The sequence below is a fragment of the Anastrepha ludens genome, chromosome 2 (assembly GCF_028408465.1).
Source record: "Anastrepha ludens isolate Willacy chromosome 2, idAnaLude1.1, whole genome shotgun sequence".
NCBI classification, from domain to species: domain Eukaryota; kingdom Metazoa; phylum Arthropoda; class Insecta; order Diptera; family Tephritidae; genus Anastrepha; species Anastrepha ludens.
In genome coordinates this window covers 27,518,083-27,536,963 of record NC_071498.1, presented here as the reverse complement: position 1 = coordinate 27,536,963, position 18,881 = coordinate 27,518,083, and the positions used below count along the sequence as shown (strand labels likewise).

The 18,881-nt window shown below is 35.9% G+C and overlaps 2 protein-coding genes across 2 annotated transcripts; one reads left to right on the top strand and one right to left on the bottom strand.

Moving 5' to 3' along the window:
- The first annotated feature begins 12 nt into the window (after positions 1-12).
- On the top strand, positions 13-4,194 carry LOC128866728 (protein lin-7 homolog C). The gene is made up of 4 exons (XM_054107685.1): positions 13-122; positions 184-450; positions 2,101-2,234; positions 3,911-4,194. The coding sequence occupies exons 1-4, from the start codon at positions 86-88 to the stop codon at positions 4,058-4,060; spliced, it is 588 nt and encodes a 195-aa protein (XP_053963660.1). The 5' UTR covers positions 13-85; the 3' UTR covers positions 4,061-4,194.
- A 3,641-nt stretch (positions 4,195-7,835) lies between these two features.
- On the bottom strand, positions 7,836-13,202 carry LOC128866699 (uncharacterized). Its single transcript, XM_054107611.1, has 4 exons — positions 12,921-13,202; positions 12,790-12,863; positions 11,014-11,083; positions 7,836-9,360 (listed from the first exon to the last, which is right to left on the bottom strand). Exons 1-4 carry the CDS (start codon positions 13,062-13,064, stop codon positions 9,148-9,150), a joined length of 501 nt encoding a protein of 166 aa, XP_053963586.1. The 5' UTR covers positions 13,065-13,202; the 3' UTR covers positions 7,836-9,147.
- Between the last annotated feature and the right edge of the window lie 5,679 nt (positions 13,203-18,881).

Here is an 18,881-nt window from a genome sequence, read left to right as displayed (position 1 = left end):
AGTTAGGATAACAACATATCGTGGCTATCTGTCATAATGTTTATCGATTGAAACTTTATTGACGGTAAAAAATTGCTTAGGAAAAATGTCCGAGCAGTGTGAGCCTTTAACATTATCCAAGGGTAATTTGCATTGCTGTAATAGAGTAGTGGTTTTCAAAGTAATTATACACATTAATTCTAGATATAAAGCGCGCCATAGAATTGTTGGAAAAATTACAATCCAGCGGCGACTTTCCAACAACCAAGCTATCTGCACTGCAGAAGGTCCTTCAAAGCGACTTTTTAAACGCTGTGAGGGAAGTTTATGAACATGTATATGAGACGGTAGACATACAAGGATCACAAGATGTACGAGCTTCAGCTACGGCGAAAGCCACTGTTGCTGCCTTTGCGGCAAGCGAGGGGCACGCACATCCTAGAGTTGTAGAATTACCAAAAACTGATGAAGGTATTGTACACAACTATCAACTACGGGCACATATTTGGAAGCACTTCTTAAATTAGGAAGTGTGAAAATGTATCAGTATAGTTAAAAAAATTGGGATATTTCATCATCCATCTTATTTTGGTTCAACTGCGCCTATTATATTGAGTATATAAAAATATATACATATGTGACATATTGAGCGAGATTTGAAGTCTGTAAGGAGCCCCCTTTCGTAGCCTTTGGCTATATAAACCATATATAAATCCTCATTGGCCACATAAACCACTCTTTTTGGATTATTTTTAAGACTTACGATACGTTGGCATAGAGATTGCCTTCAAAATTTTATATAAATCCGCTGAAAAACTTTGAACCAATTATCAGAAAAAATCGCTGCCCCTTTGGTCAATTTTACCTAATGCACATAAGTTTTCAGAAGTTTTATATATATAAGCGTAGAGAGAACAGCTTTTAAATTTTCATAGCGATAGTTAGGGGACCAATTTGAATAAAAAACAAGGAAATGTAAAAGTAACGAAGTGCTAAATTCGGCCCGTATCAAATATTATATACTCACTCATATGTTAGTAAAGTTTAGTTTGGGCTGACTGTTTTTTTGTAAATAAATTAACTCATAAGCAACATACAAGCGATAACTGTAACAGTGAACGGTTGGACGGAAATTTAGTCTTAACATACAAAAAGTGGGGTAATATTTACTTGATCTCAGTAAAACTTATGATGAATCTAAATGAGATGGCGAGTAATATATGTATATATAATTGGCGCGTACACCTTTTTTGGGTGTTTGGCCGAGCTCCTCCTCCTATTTGTGGCGTGTGTGTTGATGTTGTTCCGCAAATGGAGGGACCTACAGTTTCAAGCCGACTCCGAACGGCATATATTTTTATGAGGAGCTTTTTCATGGCAGAAATACACTCGGAGGTTTGCCATTGCCTGCCAAAGCGAGTAATATATACATATGTATATATAGTTAGTGATTCACACTTTATTGGGTGTTTGGCCGAGATCCTCCTATTTGTGTTGTGCGTCTTGAAGTTTTCCCACAAATGGAGGGACCTACAGTTTCAAGCCGACTCCGAACGGCAGACGGTTTTTTATGAGGAAAATTTTTATGGCTCAAATACAGTCGCAGATTTTCCACTTTTTCTTACCATTGTCCGAGGTTTCGAACATGAACACTACCGAATGGTGGCGAGCAATATGCGTACTAATTTGCAGAATAGTTTGTATACAAATATTATTTTGTAATGATGCGAAGTGGGAAACACTTAGTGAAAAATCGTAAATTTAAATCTTTATCAAGCAGCCAATTACAACTGTCACGGTTTTGCTGAAATTTTATTATTGAGTTTTATTAATTAACGTACGTGGATGTACAGCAAAATACATTTTTTTAATTTCCTTTAAAGCCGAATATCGATTAACCAGATGAAATTAATCAGAAATCACAAAAATAATAATGCCCTTAACTATCTAGGACGGCTTCACCAGTAACCCTGTAGGTACACTTAAGTACGAGTTTCATAGATATAGATGGACTTACTAAATGATGAAATTAAATTTTCTAAAGAAGTTGTGTTTTTGCCCATTTATGTAATATTACTATTATCAACAATTTTTTATTTTCAATTGTATATTGTTTTTTAGGACTAGGATTCAATGTTATGGGAGGAAAAGAACAAAATTCACCCATTTACATATCCCGTATTATACCAGGTGGAGTGGCTGATAGGCATGGTGGACTAAAAAGAGGAGATCAACTTTTATCTGTTAATGGCGTTGTGAGTATTAACATGTAGTTTTTTCAAATGTGCCGTTTTTATTATTTTTCCTTTTTTCTAAGCAATACATATAGTGGTGAAGAAAATTATTGTGTTGGCTTTGGATAATATGCAGTTGTCTTTTTATGAAAACCGTAAGGAATTTTGAAATTCAAAGTCAGTGCGAATTTTAAGGAGGGTTTCTGACACTAAAACCTTATTCCCAGTTTTCCGTTACCATAGTATTGTATACTTAAGCTATTTGTTTCTCAGAGGCCTCCCACCCGGTCATCGTCATCCCCCTGTCTGTTGTTAAAGGGGAATTGCACAAATTATTTCTCAAGAAAGCACAGATCAGATGGAGCTACATTTCTTCGTGTGGTATTTCAAAAATCCTATGGCTCCAGTGCAATAATTTCACGCTATTCAATTTCCAAACTCGTAGCTGTGCTTATCGGTCACTGGACGATCGGCACTCACACAGAAAACCTGTGCTTATCATTTAATCCCTATATCTAATCTGTGTGAACCTTTTAGAGAAGGAGACTATTGAGTGTTTTTTTTGTAAATGGCCGGGTTTGGCAGCTAGACGATTAAGGTCACTGGGTGCTTCTTTTCTTGACAGCCTGGGGCAGTGCTCCAACCTAAATCTTATCAACCTTCCCCTTTACATAAACAGCTCTGGTTGGCTGTAGATATCTGCAAGTTAGAGGTCTCATAGGGGAAGCAAAACGGCGCTACTTGGGTAGTGCCAGTCTAGTACTTAATCCATTGAAATGCGTTTATAAGTTCCATCCTTTCTATGAAAAAACCGAAGCACCAATCGCAGAAAACTGACAGTAAGAGTGCTACTAAGAGTTAGAGCTTAAAAGTGAATGTATTTTAATATAATAAATAGTTTCATTTAAAGGGTAACCTGATGTTTCGCTGATAAAAACCGTAAACTTTAATGAACTTTGCAAAGCAAGTTCAAGCTCAAACAACCTATGGTTGATAAATGTCAAAATAATTGAAGGTTAATGCATTAGTGGGGAATATTCAGTATAACGCCGCACGCTTCAAAAAAAGAAGGATGTAAAGGAGGGATAAAGGGCCATCCTAAAACCGACAACCGCACCCTCCGGGAGCTTACAGTTTTTAAGTAATTTATTGGGCAAACTGTAATTTAGCGAAAGGCTCGTGTTGCCAGACACCCCAGAACACAATGAAGTGTGTTAGAATTTTACAGTGACGTTGACTAGAAGGGTGTTTGTAAATTTTTAGAATTTTTACATATTGATTCTTATTCGATCCAATTCACTGACTCACCATCTCGGCAGTCAATATTTTACGTGTGGGCAGTGCCCGCGCTCTGGATTGTTTAAAAACATAGTTTGATTTATACAATAAGAGGAAAGAAGGAAGGAATAAAAATATACAAAGCTTGAAGGTTTGTTATATAGAAATATACGACATTACCCTACAATTATATCTTCTATAGATTATGTGAAAAAAATTCTGTTAAAACAGACCTGTTAAAACATATATGTATATAGTAGATTGTATTTACCCTTTCACGTGATAGCATGAAAATTTGACTATAGATTAATGTATAAATAAATAATTAAGGAATAAATAAACAATGTTTTATCTGACTTATTAAATAAATATTGTGAAGGCTAAACCTAGTTTCACTGTAATTTTACCTTTTTTTTTAGTCTGTGGAAGGCGAAAACCACGAAAAGGCTGTTGAACTTCTTAAGCAAGCCATTGGATCTGTGAAGCTTATTGTTCGGTACACCCCTAAAGTATTAGAGGAAATGGAGTTGCGATTTGATAAGCAACGTACCACACGTCGTCGCCAGTGATTCCGAAAGCGAGAGAAATTTGGTAAATCGGGCAAAATAGTTTTATAAGTGAAACGTTAGTTGAAATTTGATTTCAGTATTTATTGTAATTATTTTGATTAAAGATCAATAAACTTCAAAGTAATATAAATAAATTTGCTATTGGGCACTCAATAATGATAGATGACGAGGTTTGGCCATTCGAAGCAAAATTGTTAGAATAACTTCGGCTTCCACGTTATGGGGGATTCTGCAACAGGATTTTGCCCGCTTCTCTTACACGTTTTCTTACTATTTTCCATTCACTCATCGTTCGGCGGCCGCCGTAGCCGAATGGGTTGGTGCGTGATTACCATTCGGAATTCACAGAGAGACGTCGGTTCGAATCTCGGTGAAAGCAAAATTAATAAAAAAACATTTTTCTAATAGCGGTCGCCCCTCGGCAGGCAATGGCAAACCTCCGAGTGTATTTCTGCCATGAAAAAGCTCCTCATAAAAATATCTGCCGTTCGGAGTCGGCTTGAAACTGTAGGTCCCTCCATTTGTGGAACAACATCTACACGCACACCACAAATAGGAGGAGGAGCTCGGCCAAACGCCTAACAGAAGTGTACGCGCCAATTATTATTTTTTTTTTTTATCGTTCAGAAAGCAACAAACTAAGTCGAGCAATAGCTGCGTTGATTATTTCTTATATCAGCAACACAATCTCAGTTTTTCCCACATTACGTCAGCAAATCAACTGATTCCTTCAAAATCACTGGGAGCTAGTTAACGGTCTGATTTTACCACACCTTTTGAAATCTCTTCGCCGTATTGGGCACTGACATATATTTATTACTTATTTAGATGTTTTTAACCAATGACAAAACCCAGGTAGAACTAAGTAAAGCAAGTGCTCTGCACAAGATGTGGGTGTAAAAGCAAACTGAGGAATTTATTGAAAGAAAATAGTCTGCGGTAGTAACCGAATTGTTTTTGCCTGACTACTAATCGGATGGTGCCGGATTCAAAGCTTGTGAATATAAGTACAATATTTTATATACAATAAGAACAAAAATTTTTCATCGGAACATCGTCGAACATAATATCCAAATCGAGGAAATCCTGAACTGAGGTGAGCTGGTGAGTTGTATTAATGGGTATGAATGGGAGAGTTGTATGAATGGGATTTGAAGTTTTAAAAAAGACATATGAAAAAATACACATGGAAGCATAACTTCCTTTAGTGCCGCACTTAAAGTGAAAAGTGTTTGGCATTGGAAAGGAGGTGTGGCACCTCCCATACAAACTTAAATTTCATAGCGAGTGTACAAAATAAATGAATCTTCCGCAATTTCAAAATCTTAAACCAATTCGTATAGATCGCTGCCAAGGAAAAAAAAACACATTTTATCACAATGAGGTGTATTGTCCAATTCGAATTGGATAAAACTTATTATTTAAACTATCGTTTGGAATAGGTTCGAATCTCTGTGAAACACCAAAATGAAAAAAGTTTTTGCCAATAGCGGTCGCCCCTTGGTAGGCAATGGCAAACCTCCGAGTGTATTTCTGCCATAAAAAAGCTGTAAATAAAAAATATCTGTCGTTCGGAGTTGGTTTAAAACTGTAGGTCCCTCCATTTGTGGAACAACATTAAGACGCGCACCACAAATAGGAGGAGGAGCTCAGCTAAACATATAAAAAGGGCGTAAGCGCCAATTTTTGATATATATAATTGGCTATTGTTCCGCTATGGTTCCGTTTATTTCTAGAAATTTAAATTTTACAAGTACATATCTATACTAATATTATAAAGAGGAAAACTTTGTTTGTTTGTTTGTAACGAATAGGCTCAAAAACTACTGGACCGATTTTAAAAATTCTTTCACCATTCGAAAGCTACATCATCCACGAGTAACACGGATTACATTTTATTTTGGAAAAAAATAGGGTTCCGTAAGATATTTGGATTTTTCGGACACAAACTGAAAAAAATCATATATATAAAATAAAGTCAACTTTTTGTGTGTGTTCGCTAACCGGCCGCGTCTGCACCGAATTAAACCAAACTTACCCACATTGTTAAGAAGGTATTGAAGATGGTTTCCGTATAGTTTGGATACCTATTGGTGGATAGGGCTCGAGATATAGGTCAAAACGTGGACCCGGGTAACCTTCGGATGTGTATGTACAATATGGGTATCAAATTGAAGCTGTTGGTGAATGCTTTAGTACAGAGTATTTTTCATGCCGCTCCGTGACTAGGGTCTCGAGATAGAGACCAAAACGTGGAGCCTAGAATGTGTTTGTACAATATGGATATCAAATTGAAGCTGTTGGCGAATGCTTTAGTACAGAGTATTTTTCATACCGGTCCGTGACTGGGGTCTCGAGATATAGGTCAAAACGTGGACCCGGGTAACCTTTGGTTGTGTATGTACAATATGGGTATCAAATGAAAGCTGTTGATAAGTTCTTTAATACGGGGTAATTTTCATACCTATTGATGACTAGGGTCTCAAAATATATGCCAAAACGTGGACCCGCCGTGTCTTTGAACCGAATTAAACCAAACTTACACACATTGTTAAGTAGGTAATGAAGATGATTTCCGTATAGTTTGAATACCTATTGGTAGATAGGGTCTCGAGATATAGGTCAAAACGTGGGCCCGGGTAACCTTCGGACGTGTATGTACAATATGGGTATCAAATGGAAGCTGTTGGTGAATGCTTTAGTACAGAGTATTTTTCATGCCGCTCCGTGACTAGGGTCTCGAGATAGAGACCAAAACGTGGACCCTAGAATATGTTTGTACAATATGGATATCAAATTGAAGGTGTTGGCGAATGCTTTAGTACGGAGTATTTTTCATACCCGTCCGTGACTGGGGTCTCGAGGTATAGGTCAAAACGTGGACCCGGGTAACCTTCGGACGTGTATGTACAATATGGGTATCAAATGGAAGCTGTTGGCGAATGCTTTAGTACAGAGTATTTTTCATACCGGTCCGTGACTGGGGTCTCGAGATATAGGTCAAAACGTGGACCCGGGTAACCTTTGGTTGTGTATGTACAATATGGGTATCAAATGAAAGCTGTTGATAAGTTCTTTAATACGGGGTAATTTTCATACCTATTGATGACTAGGGTCTGGAAATATATGCCAAAACGTGGACCCGCCGTGTCTTTGCACCGAATTAAACCAAACTTACACACATTGTTAAGTAAGTATTGAAAATGGGTTTCGTAAAGTTTGGTTGGAGCACTGGCAACGGGTACAGCGTTCTTTTGAACCAGCCATAATGTCGCTTACTTTTTTAACGCTTGGGGCGGAACTGAACTGTCAAATTGACAGTGTGAGTTACAATGGGTCAATATTTCTTTCTGATTTGGATGCCATAAGGAAAAAACGTAAGTGCAACATGTAAAAATTGTTTGTGAATTTTTTTGGAGTGGATTTTGGAACAGTGAATAATTTCTTACGAAATTTGAGAATTTAATGTGAAATCCGAATGAAATTATGTGTTCGTGAAAAAAAAATTTTTTTCGTTTTTTTTTTTTTGAAAAATATAAATGGATAATGGTTAAAAAAGCTCCAATGCTTAATAAAACATATAAATTGAAACGAAAAATTCATGGATGATCAGGAAAAAAGACGATTGTTTATTCATATGCGTTGATTTGAAATTTAAAAACAATCTTCTTTTTTCCTGATTTTCAATTTATATTTTATATTTACTCAAAAACAAATAGAAAAACAAAAAATATTGTTTATGCCAAAGCGCTTGAATAAAGAATAAAGAAATAAATAATACGAAAATCATATATTTTCTGTTCTAAACCATATCTATTCTATTTTAGTGTGCCCAGCGAAGGGGGCCGGGTTTGCTAGTTACAAATATAAATAATAAACAAATACTCACCGCGATGCGTTCTCCCACTTCTCTGGCTGACCGGCGACTACTTTAAGAATGTTTTCGTCATGTTTATATACAATTTTAAATTGCATAAATTGCATTTACCCTACATTAATATAAGCAGCGAGAGAGGCGGAGAAACGCATCCCGGTTTACAAAAACGTTGGTTATATACACAGCAAATTTATAATTACAAACGCCGAATAACATAAATAACTGCGCAACTGAATATGGGGGACTCCGCAACAACCTTTAAGGTACTTGACCACCTTGGAAAGCTAAAAAGTACAACATATTCAATAATTTTTTTTTCATGTTCTGTATAATATATTAAAATAAATTTTTTTTTAAATTTTTATTTAGAGCTTATATAATACAAAAAAAATTGATTTATTAAAATTTCTTTTTTTAACATATATCCAGGAGGCGCCAAAGTCGAGGCCTGAAGAAAATCATGTCTTGCGGCGGACAGTTAATCTTAGAAATGGTAATTCTAAAACAAAAGAGAGAAACAAAATTTTCAAAAGGAAGGTTCCTTGCGTGAGAATTTACCACAAACTGACAAAAAAAAAAATAATAAAAAAATGGCGGATGTTTGAAAAAAAGTTAAGAAAACACCCCTGTTTTTCACAATGTTATGCTTAAAAAGCAATACTTTATTAACTTTTTTTTTGCAAAATGTGGTAAATTGGCATACAAAACATCTTAACAAATAAAACAAGACCAAAATCATTAAAATCGGCTAAGCAGTTTCGGAGATAAAGTGTCCGCCATTCGAAAAAAAGTCATTTCTGGAAAAACGCGTTTAAAGTTAAAACTTGCTATTTTCTTTCAGCTGAGTCAGCAAGTAATGAGTGCAGGATGCGCCTGCACATTTTCACTGATTTCACTTTGTTAGAATTCGAATTTAAAAAAACAGTTTCAGGTGATGATTTTTAAAAGTATAAGGATTGAAAAAATGTAAAAAAAAAATTTAATTTTTTGAAACTTATAAGGTGGTCAAGTACCTTAATGAATGCGCCTTGCAAGATTCTGACCTAAACCTTTTTTTGTTCTCTCTACCAGAATCATTGCCGAGCACAATTAAAAAAAAAAATTGTAATTTGATGGTGAAAATAGTAGTTTTATTTTCGATCTGGGAAGTTTGCAACTACGTCAACGTATTTTTTTTTAAATAGTTTTAAATATCATAAAATAATTATTTCTATGACGGGTGATTATGTTCAGTTAACTCTTGCGTAATACCAGGCAATGGCACTTGAGATGAAACGGATGTAGATATTTGCACCGCATTAGTCATTGTATTTGAGTCCGGAACAGATGATTGCTCTGATCTAGAACCATTGGTTTCACAAATTTCATCTTCAGAAACATCTGTACTTGAAACATCGCCGACGTTACACAATGGTTTTTGGGTCTGAAATAATGAACAGTAACACAATAGAATAGAAACAAAATAATTTACTGATAGGACGAATTTTATATTTAAAAATATCCTTTAATGTGCACATGCCAATTCAATAATATTTGTTGATATATGTTTCAGAAGCTTTACTGATCATACTCATGCAAGTCTAGGGTTTCAATATTCGTACAAGGTTGTGCTTACACCAGGCTGTATTTAGTAGTCTGAAGATCTTTATATGATGGATAAACAATACATCGCAGATGTTTCGTTTATTTGGCAAGGAATATTGCAGCACGCAGAAAAGTTTATTCAGCAGCTCTTATTGTACTAGGACCATATTTTTATTCCCGCGTCCTTGTGCCCACATAACGGTACAAGAACGTGACAGATATGTAATTATACAAGTATATAAACATTTTTACAATTTTTGAGAGTTGGTGTTGGAAGATAATTAAAAAATTCTCTGGTTCGTCAATTTAGAAGCAGATTTGAGAAAAATGTCCTTTATTTAGTCTGTCAAATAGAAGCGTGACCGCGACAACTCAACTACGGGTCCATTTTGAATCTAACAAAAAGGTTTGAATGGCTTATAATATTCGTTCTAGGCAATAAAATCTATAGTCACTTCCATTAGCGACAAAGGCTTCACTAATTTACGATATAGTTTTTTAGGCCAACCCGCAATTTAATTTTTTAATTTAGCATGAATTTTATAAAGGAAATTTCCATAAAAATTTAACGTTTCTTACACACGAATTTTCAATCTCGCAAGTCCTATTTATTTTATAACTAACTCTTTTTCTAAGTCCATCAGAAAATAAAAAATTCCCGCTGTTTCATTCTGGATTGACAGCCACATGGACAAGGCGAAAGATAAAAACAAATCGGCCGAATTACCTATACGACCTTTAATAGATTCGCCTTGGTCTAATGAGACTTTGCTTAATATCAGAAAAGAGAGATGACAGCTATACCAGAGCTAATGGCGAATCCTGCTCGATAACTTTGTTGTTGCTTTCACATGTAAATTTTTGTCAAGCGAGAGGAACCAAAACGTAGCTAGCCCAAAAGTGGCGAATCGAAGATCCCTCTGATAAAATTATTCCATGTATTCTATCTCGTAAATAATGCTGTCAGGCCTCGCAACTCACCCCTCCTCGGTCTGAGAAGGAATTTAGCAATTTCAGGAGACACTTGAATGTTTGCAAGTGTCAGTAATGCATCCATGATTACCAGGAAACTTAACGTTTCCACGACAGTCGGTTCTACGTTACCGAAACGACCCGGATTTATATCCGGCCAAGGTATGTAAGTATGCGGAATGTTTATGCTGCTACAACAACAACAACAACCAGGAAACTTAAATAATACCATTCTCTAATTTTGTTTTGTTGGTGCTTCTCTTGTTAATAAAAACCCACTTTGTAATAAAACTTTTACTAATACAAAGTTTGATATTTCTGTAATTTCTTCACATTGGGTTCAACCGAGAATCCGAGGAGCCACCAAAGAAAAAAAACTGGATGGCGAGCTTACAAATTTTGTGTAGTAATATGGATCCACCCCAATCTGTTTTCTATTAGAAAAGCAAATGAAGTGCCCATATGACAATGCATGAAATAGCACTAACTCATTAGGAAACATGCCACCTAAGTAATGTACCTGATTAATTCGAATAAAGTTTCCTTGCTTTATTCGCGTTAAGCGCATTAACAAATCGGGCTGAGCTTTCCTTTTCTACCACGATATATTTGGTTATAATGTCTAAGTGCGTGGACCGAATTTAAAAATTATAACACGCAAATGTAGTCACTATATCAGCCTTTTGATTTATATTCTTTTTATAAATTAAAATTAAGAATTAATAGCAATATTTAACGTTAAAAATGCATCTTTTTTTCATAAGCTTGAAAAAATGCCCCATTACAGAGGCTTATTTCACTTAAATACAAACACAGAAAAGTAACAAAATCACTTATAAAGATTCTTTATTACATTAACATTCGATTTAAAGTTATTTTTACTAAATAATAGTCCAAATTCTATTATTACAAATGTTCTTCTAACCGTTTGTAATACCGTGCAGAATAAATTTGAGGAGCGAACTGTCAAACGAACGATGAGAGAGAGAAGAACAAAGCGAAATAAGAAAAACCCAGTCAACCAAAAGGGAACAATTCTTTCATTATTATTTTTATTATTTATAGGGGCGCTTTTTTGATTTCAAATATACATATATATTACAAAAAGAAATATTTTTACAAATACTGAAAATTTGGAATAAAAATCGCGCGATTTTTAGTCAAAATTTTCGCCTGCGGCGTTTTTTTTGATTTCAAATATACATATATATTACAAAAACAAATATTTTTACAAATACTGAAAATTTGGAATAAAAATCGCGCGATTTTTAGTCCAAATTTTCGCCTGCGGCGCTTTTTTGATTTCAAATATACATGTATATTACAAAAACAAATATTTTTACAAATACTGAAAATTTGGAATAAAAATCGCGCGATTTTTAGTCCAAATTTTCGCCTGCGGCGCTTTTTTGATTTCAAATATACATATATATTACAAAAACAAATATTTTTACAAATACTGAAAATTTGGAATAAAAATCGCGCGATTTTTAGTTCAAATTTTCGCCTGCGGCGCTTTTTTTGATTTCAAATATACATATATATTACAAAAACAAACATTTTTACAAATACTGAAAATTTGGAATAAAAATCGCGCGATTTTTAGTCCAAATTTTCGCCTGCGGCGCTTTTTTTGATTTCAAATATACATATATATTACAATAACAAATATTTTTACAAATACTGAAAATTTGGAATAAAAATCGCGCGATTTTTAGTCCAAATTTTCGCCTGCGGCGCTTTTTTTGATTTCAAATATACATATATATTACAATAACAAATATTTTTACAAATACTGAAAATTTGGAATAAAAATCGCGCGATTTTTAGTCTAAATTTTCGCCTGCGGCGCTTTTCTGATTTCAAATATACATGTATATTACAAAAGCAAATATTTTTACAAAAAAAAACATTTTATAAATAGTGAAATAATGCAAAATCGAACATTTTTTGACCTAAATTTTCGCCATCGGCACTCATAACTTTTACGATAAAACAACGTTTTCATAAGTGCTATGAAATATAAAACCCAAGTTAAATGCTTGCTGGGTTGACGACTGCTGTATACTCTTCTCTTCAACTGTATTTCAGTACAAACTGCAAATGCGGTCGGAAAAAACCTAATTTTTAAACATCTCCTGGGAGTTCTATAGGGACACTAGGAGGTTGGGACTTTCACAGTTATAATGGTGTAACCTTGCTCTTTCTAATGGGCGTGGTGGGTGGTGCCACGCCCCCTCCCTCTCTGCCCCCCATTCAAATATATCGTGGTAAACGTAAAGGAACGTTTTTCCACAAATCGTAATGTTGCTCCACTCTTCGTAAACAAGTTTCACATATAGTTTTAGGCAAGAGATCCGTAGGTGAAATCTGAAAATACGAATATTCCACACCATATTTGCTTTAAATAATTTTCAATAAACATACGGTATTTAGCGAATACCCGTTGATCTTCTCCACCAAACACAGCTCCATACCCTGGTCTCCATATATATGAATTACAATTCTGTGCACTTCGGAGCAAAGACGACAAAGAAATCCTGATATGCAAGCTCTATCTATGCTACCCATATCCTTAAACAACGGCTATAGTACCGCGGTAAATAACTTTAAAATTATTATTACAAAATTAAACCTAATGTATTTTTTATTACGATAATTCAATACTACTTCTAAATTTACCCAGTCAAACAAAATAGTCAATAAGAATACTACCCTTTAATCGATCCACACACGGTAAAAACGTTGACATCATCCACAAACTTTTAAAACCAAATAGCGGGTACCAGCTGGTTGAGTAATATAATAAATTCTGCTATCCTGTTCCAATTAAGCGAAAGTAATTATAATTATAATTAATATTTAGTTGGTCAAATTCTATTTTGTAAACTATTAGAAAAAAATGGAGAAAATTTAAATTAGCTGATTAGCGTTTTCTTTTTTCAGTAAACGTACAATTCGTGTCTGAAACGCATATAGCTCTTATGAATGCCTGGTATTTACCCCTTTCAACGAAGTTTGCTGTTTCCTTTGCACATACCAAATGCGCTAAACGCTCGTCGGTCGCCATATCCGCATTTGTGTACATAAATCTCATAGTTTCACCCAAAAAGATAGTGCATGCACATAACCAGCTTTTGGCCGCCGCCATGTCTGAATAGTTCTGCTGCTAACCCCTTGATCATTGGTAATCCGTCGACAACCCCTGGGTTCGGAACCCACAACGTAAAAATCGTTCTCCAATGAAAATCAAAACGAAGCCGCGGATGAGAACTGCTTATTCTGATAGGGAATCATAGTCCTTAGGATTTGAGTGTATGCACCTGGAATGTCCGGTCCCTTAATGGGGAAGGTGCCTCTGCTCGGCTGGTCGATGTCCTCGTAAGAGCAAAGGCTGGCATCGCTGCCATTTAATAGTTGGACGAGGCAAGGCAAGAAGAAACTTGGACATTGCGACATCCACTACAGCTGCCATGGAAAGGAGCGCAAATTCGGTGGTGGATTTACAATGAAAGGGAGACTTTGTCACCAAGTTCCTTCGTTCAGTCCGGAGAACGAGCCTCTCGCAATAATCCCCGTCAAACCCATTCATTTGCGCCCACGTCGTGACGGCAGCAAGGACGATGAGGCCAAAAATTTCTGTTCTGCTATCCCCACCACGAAATAAAAATTCCATGACGACTTCAATGCCATGATGGGCAAGGAGGGAATTTGTGGACCCACAGTCGGATAATTCAGCCTGCACAACGGAACATTCGCGATTCGTGAGAGGTAGCACTGCTCTCGGAGAGTACTACCCAACAATCCAGCATGCACGAGCAAAGGAACAACATTTATCATTCCCCAAGTACTGCCGAAGAAGGAATCGGATTTCCGTACGCCCGAAAAAACAGTTGGTACGACTAGGAATGTCTTTCTGCCGCGGAAAGAAAGGATGCTGCATATACATAGGGCCACTCCATGGCGGCGGGGAGCTGGTAAGGTGCATGCGAAATATGGTCGAATGAAAATATGCCTGCCGATTGGAATTTAAGTGTGCTCTACCCAATCCATAAAAAGGGTGACTCTGCAATCTTTCCAATTAGATGGGGTTTTACCCTTCTAAATATTGTGTATAAGATTCTAGTGAGCGTATTGTGTGAAAGGCTGAAGCCCACCATCAACCAACTGATTGGTCCTTATCAATGAGGCCTTAAACCTGGAAAATTCACAATCGACCAGAATTCACAATACGACAGGTCTTGGAAAAGACCCACGAAACGAGAATCGACACACACCATCTCTTTCTCGATGCCTGAATTTGGTGCCTTCGGAAAACTAATACGGCTATACAAAATAACGCTGCCCAATACCAGCAGCACCGTCCGACCACACGAGGTTCCAGACACGGTGACTCGCTGTCTTGTAACTTATTTAACCTGATGCTGGGAAAGATCGTGAGAGCCATAGAACTTAATCGCTCAGGCACTATTTTTTATAACAGCGTTATGATTTCAAGGTTGTAAGAGACTGCGTTTATTTAGGACCCAGCATTAACACCGATAACATTGTCAGCCTTGAAATCCAACGTAGAACCTCTCTTGCCAACAAGTGCTACTTTATACCAAGTAGGCAAATGAGTAGTAAAGTCCTCTCTCTACGAACAAATCTAACACTCTATAAGGCTCTCATCATGCCTGTCCTAACGTATGACACAGAAGTTTGGAGGATGGCAATATCCGATGAGGCGTCATTTGGCGTGTTTGAGAGAAAGATTCTGAGGAAAATCTTTGGAACTTTGCACGTTGGTGACGGAGAGCATCGCAGACGATGGAACGCAGAGTTATATGAGCTTTACGACAACATAGTCATAGTGCTACGAATAAAGATCCAGCGGCTTATTTGGCTGAGACATGACGTCCGAATGGATGCAAACGCACCGGCTCTGAAAGTATTTGATGCGGTACCAGCTGGTGGTAGCAAAGGAAGAGGAAGGCTTCCTCTGAGTTGGAAGCATCTGATGGAGAGAGACTTAATTTCAATTGGTGTGTCCAACTGCGCCGGATAACACGAGAACGAAACGACGGGGCGTTAAACTCGGCCGATATACAACGAGGCCGAGGTTGTGTATCGTCAACTTTCACCTTTAACTGCAGTTTGAACTTTTTCATTCAGTCGGTAAATAGGGTTGCCATGGATTTAGTTGGGGGAAAGCTGTAGATTCACTTTTGAGCACTAGTCATTTTGGCAGCTTGCGTAGCCGTCTTGTAGCTATCACCCTAAAGTAGTTTTCTCTGATTTGTTTAAATAACATATTTTGTAGTTATTTAATTAACGTTACAAATTAGATATTGATAAAAAGAGAAAGACTCTTGGAGTCGATTTGTTATAATTATAGCTGGTTTTAACACTTTCTAAATAATATATTGTTGGGCATGTTTTCATAAACAATATTTAGTGACGTAAATATAGGAAATAAATAAACCGTTGAGTGTAAATGTATGTGTACATTATTTTTTGACGTGATAACGTCTTACAATTCGATTTAACAGGCTGCACGCACGAAAACATGTGACGTTACCTTGCTCATTAGTGTTACCTTGCTCATATGTCGTTACCTTGCTCATTAGTGTTACCTTGCTCATATGTCGTTACCTTGCTCATTGCCGTTACCTTGCTCATTTGTCGTTACGTTGCTCATTGCATTGAATGAACTGCAAGCGAAAGCGCGGAACGAACGACAAAGCAAACAAAGCAAACGAACGGCAACGTTCGACATCTTGCTTTCTCCTACTTAAGTGAGCGTATATATGTATGTATATGCGCATATGTACATATATAAATTCACGTATTTGTATTTGCATATGCCTTCTTATTGATTATTATTAATTTGATTCACTTGAAGAATTAAAAATAAAACCAAGTTTGTTAATAGTACCTGTTTTTTTAATGTTATTATTACTATTTTTTTTATTATATATGAAGGAAAAAATGTATGGTAATATTTACCACATACCTTATAAGATATGTTGTATAGTAATATATGTATATAAACATGCATATGCATATACAATTTCGCGCAATTTTCAAAGAGAATAAATCTATATGTAAAGATGCAAACAAATCATATGGACATATCAAATATACGAATCTATTCCGTAGGCAAGCAAATGTAAGCTAATGTGCTTGAACTGCAAGCGAGAGCGCGGAACGAACGACAAAGAGCACAATCGGCCCCGCGTTCGGCAACGTTCGACATCTGGCTCTGTCCTACTTGAGTGAGCATATATATGTATGTATGTATATGCGCATTTGTATATAAATTCACATACTTGTATTTGCATATGCCTTCTGCCTGTGTCATTGGTAATGAACCATTTCTCTATTGAGAATAGGACGATGATAGAAAAAGTAGGAAATGAAAGGGAGTGTTTCGAGTGTAAAGTGTCTTGAAAAAGGCAAATCGATGATGCTGCGTCTTAGTGTTGTTGACTTATTAACGCCTGATACACAATCGAAATTGAAGATGTCTTTCATGAATTTGATAAATGTTTCGTAATTTTTCACGTTTGTGTAAATGTAACTTGACCTATTCCATTGCAATTCCATTTACTTCCTCCTCTATATCCATACAAAATATCTATCAAACAAATAAAATTAAAATTTTGTTTTGAAAATTGCAACCATTCCATCAATATTTTCTTATGACGTTGTCACGTTAAACTATCGTCAGTAAACCGACTTTACAGACAACCTCTTTTTTGACGTGATAACGTCTTATAATTCGATTTAACAGGCTGCACGCACGAAAAAATGTGTCGTTACCTTGCTCATTAGTGTTACCTTGCTCATATGTCGTTACCTTGCTCATTGCATTGAATGAACTGCAAGCGAAAGCGCGGAACGAACGACAAGGCAAACAAAGTAAACGGACGACAACGTTCGACATCTTGCTCTCTCCTACTTAAGTGAGCGTATATATGTATGTATATGCGCATATGTACATATATAAATTCACGTATTTGTATTTGCATATGCCTTCTTATTGATTATTATTAATTTGATTTACTTGAAGAATTAAAAATAAAACCAAGTTTGTTAATAGTACCTGTTTTTTTAATGTTATTATTATTAATTTTTTTATTATATTGTATATGAAGGAAAAAATGTATGGTAATATTTACCACATACCTTATAAGATATGTTGTATAGTAATATATGTATATAAACATGCATATGCATATACAATTTCGCGCAATTTTCAAAGAGAATAAATCTATATGTAAAGATGCAAACAAATCATATGGACATATCAAATATACGAATCTATTCCGTAGGCAAGCAAATGTAAGCTAATGTGCTTGAACTGCAAGCGAGAGCGCGGAACGAACGACAAAGAGCACAATCGGCCCCCGCGTTCGGCATCTGGCTCTGTCCTACTTGAGTGATCATATATATGTATGTATTTGTATATAAATTCACATACTTGTATTTGCATATGCCTTCCTCCTGTGTGCATGGTACTCGTAATGAACCATTTCTCTGTTGAGAATAAACGATGATAGGAAAAATAGGAAATGAAAGGGAGTGTTTCAAGTGTAATGTGTCTTGAGAAAGTCAAATCGATGATGATGTCTCTTGGTGTTGTGGACTTATTAACGCCTGATACACAATCGAAATTGAAGATGTCTTTCATGAATTTGATAAATGTTTCGTAATTTTTCACGTTTGTGTAAATGTAACTTGACCTATTCCATTGCAATTCCATTTACCTCCTCCTCTATATCCATACAAAATATCTATCAAACAAATAAAATTAAAATTTTGTTTTGAAAATTGCAACCATTCCATCAATATTTTCTTATGACGTTGTCACGTTAAACTATCGTCAGTAAACCGACTTTACAGACAACCTCTTTTTTTGTCTTATTCCTCGCCTTCTATTTTCCCTACTTCTTTTCTTTTGTTTACTTTCTGTAGTGACGTCACGGCCAATGGGATGGTGCAAACTTGTTTTATGTTATCTTTCTTGAAAAGATTGTCATCGCCGATTGCTAATAATATGGAGAAGCAAAAGATATAAAATCAATATTACAAAGTTTTGGAATTCTAAGAACATTTAAATCCATTTCACGTATATGTTGCTTACACGTAATTGTTTTATGCAAGCAATGTATTCACATTTTTTTACGAATGGACTCACAACTCTCTCATTGTCTTCGTCATTCTCTATGAATTTTCGACGACAGTAAATACGGCAAATGATCTGATTTGATATATTTTGGAAATTTAGTAAGTTTCATTAATGTATTATTATAATCTACGTTTCACTAAAATGTTAACTAATAAAAGAGAGCTGTCTTCATAAATGTCGGGACGCCTAGGCTACTCAAAACAATATTTTTTTTC

Excerpts from the sequence above, each read along its gene's own strand:
- LOC128866699 (XM_054107611.1), bottom strand. The coding sequence starts at position 13,064 with ATGGGTAGCATAGATAGAGCTTGCATATCAGGATTTCTTTGTCGTCTT. Across the intron at positions 12,864-12,920 it reads ACGGGTATTCGCTAAATACC|ATTTCACCTACGGATCTCTT; the intron begins GTATGTTTATTG and ends TCGTATTTTCAG. Across the intron at positions 11,084-12,789 it reads GTGGAGCAACATTACGATTT|GAAAGCTCAGCCCGATTTGT; the intron begins GTGGAAAAACGT and ends GTGGTAGAAAAG.
- LOC128866728 (XM_054107685.1), top strand. The coding sequence starts at position 86 with ATGTCCGAGCAGTGTGAGCCTTTAACATTATCCAAGG. Across the intron at positions 123-183 it reads GCCTTTAACATTATCCAAGG|ATATAAAGCGCGCCATAGAA; the intron begins GTAATTTGCATT and ends CATTAATTCTAG. Across the intron at positions 451-2,100 it reads ATTACCAAAAACTGATGAAG|GACTAGGATTCAATGTTATG; the intron begins GTATTGTACACA and ends ATTGTTTTTTAG.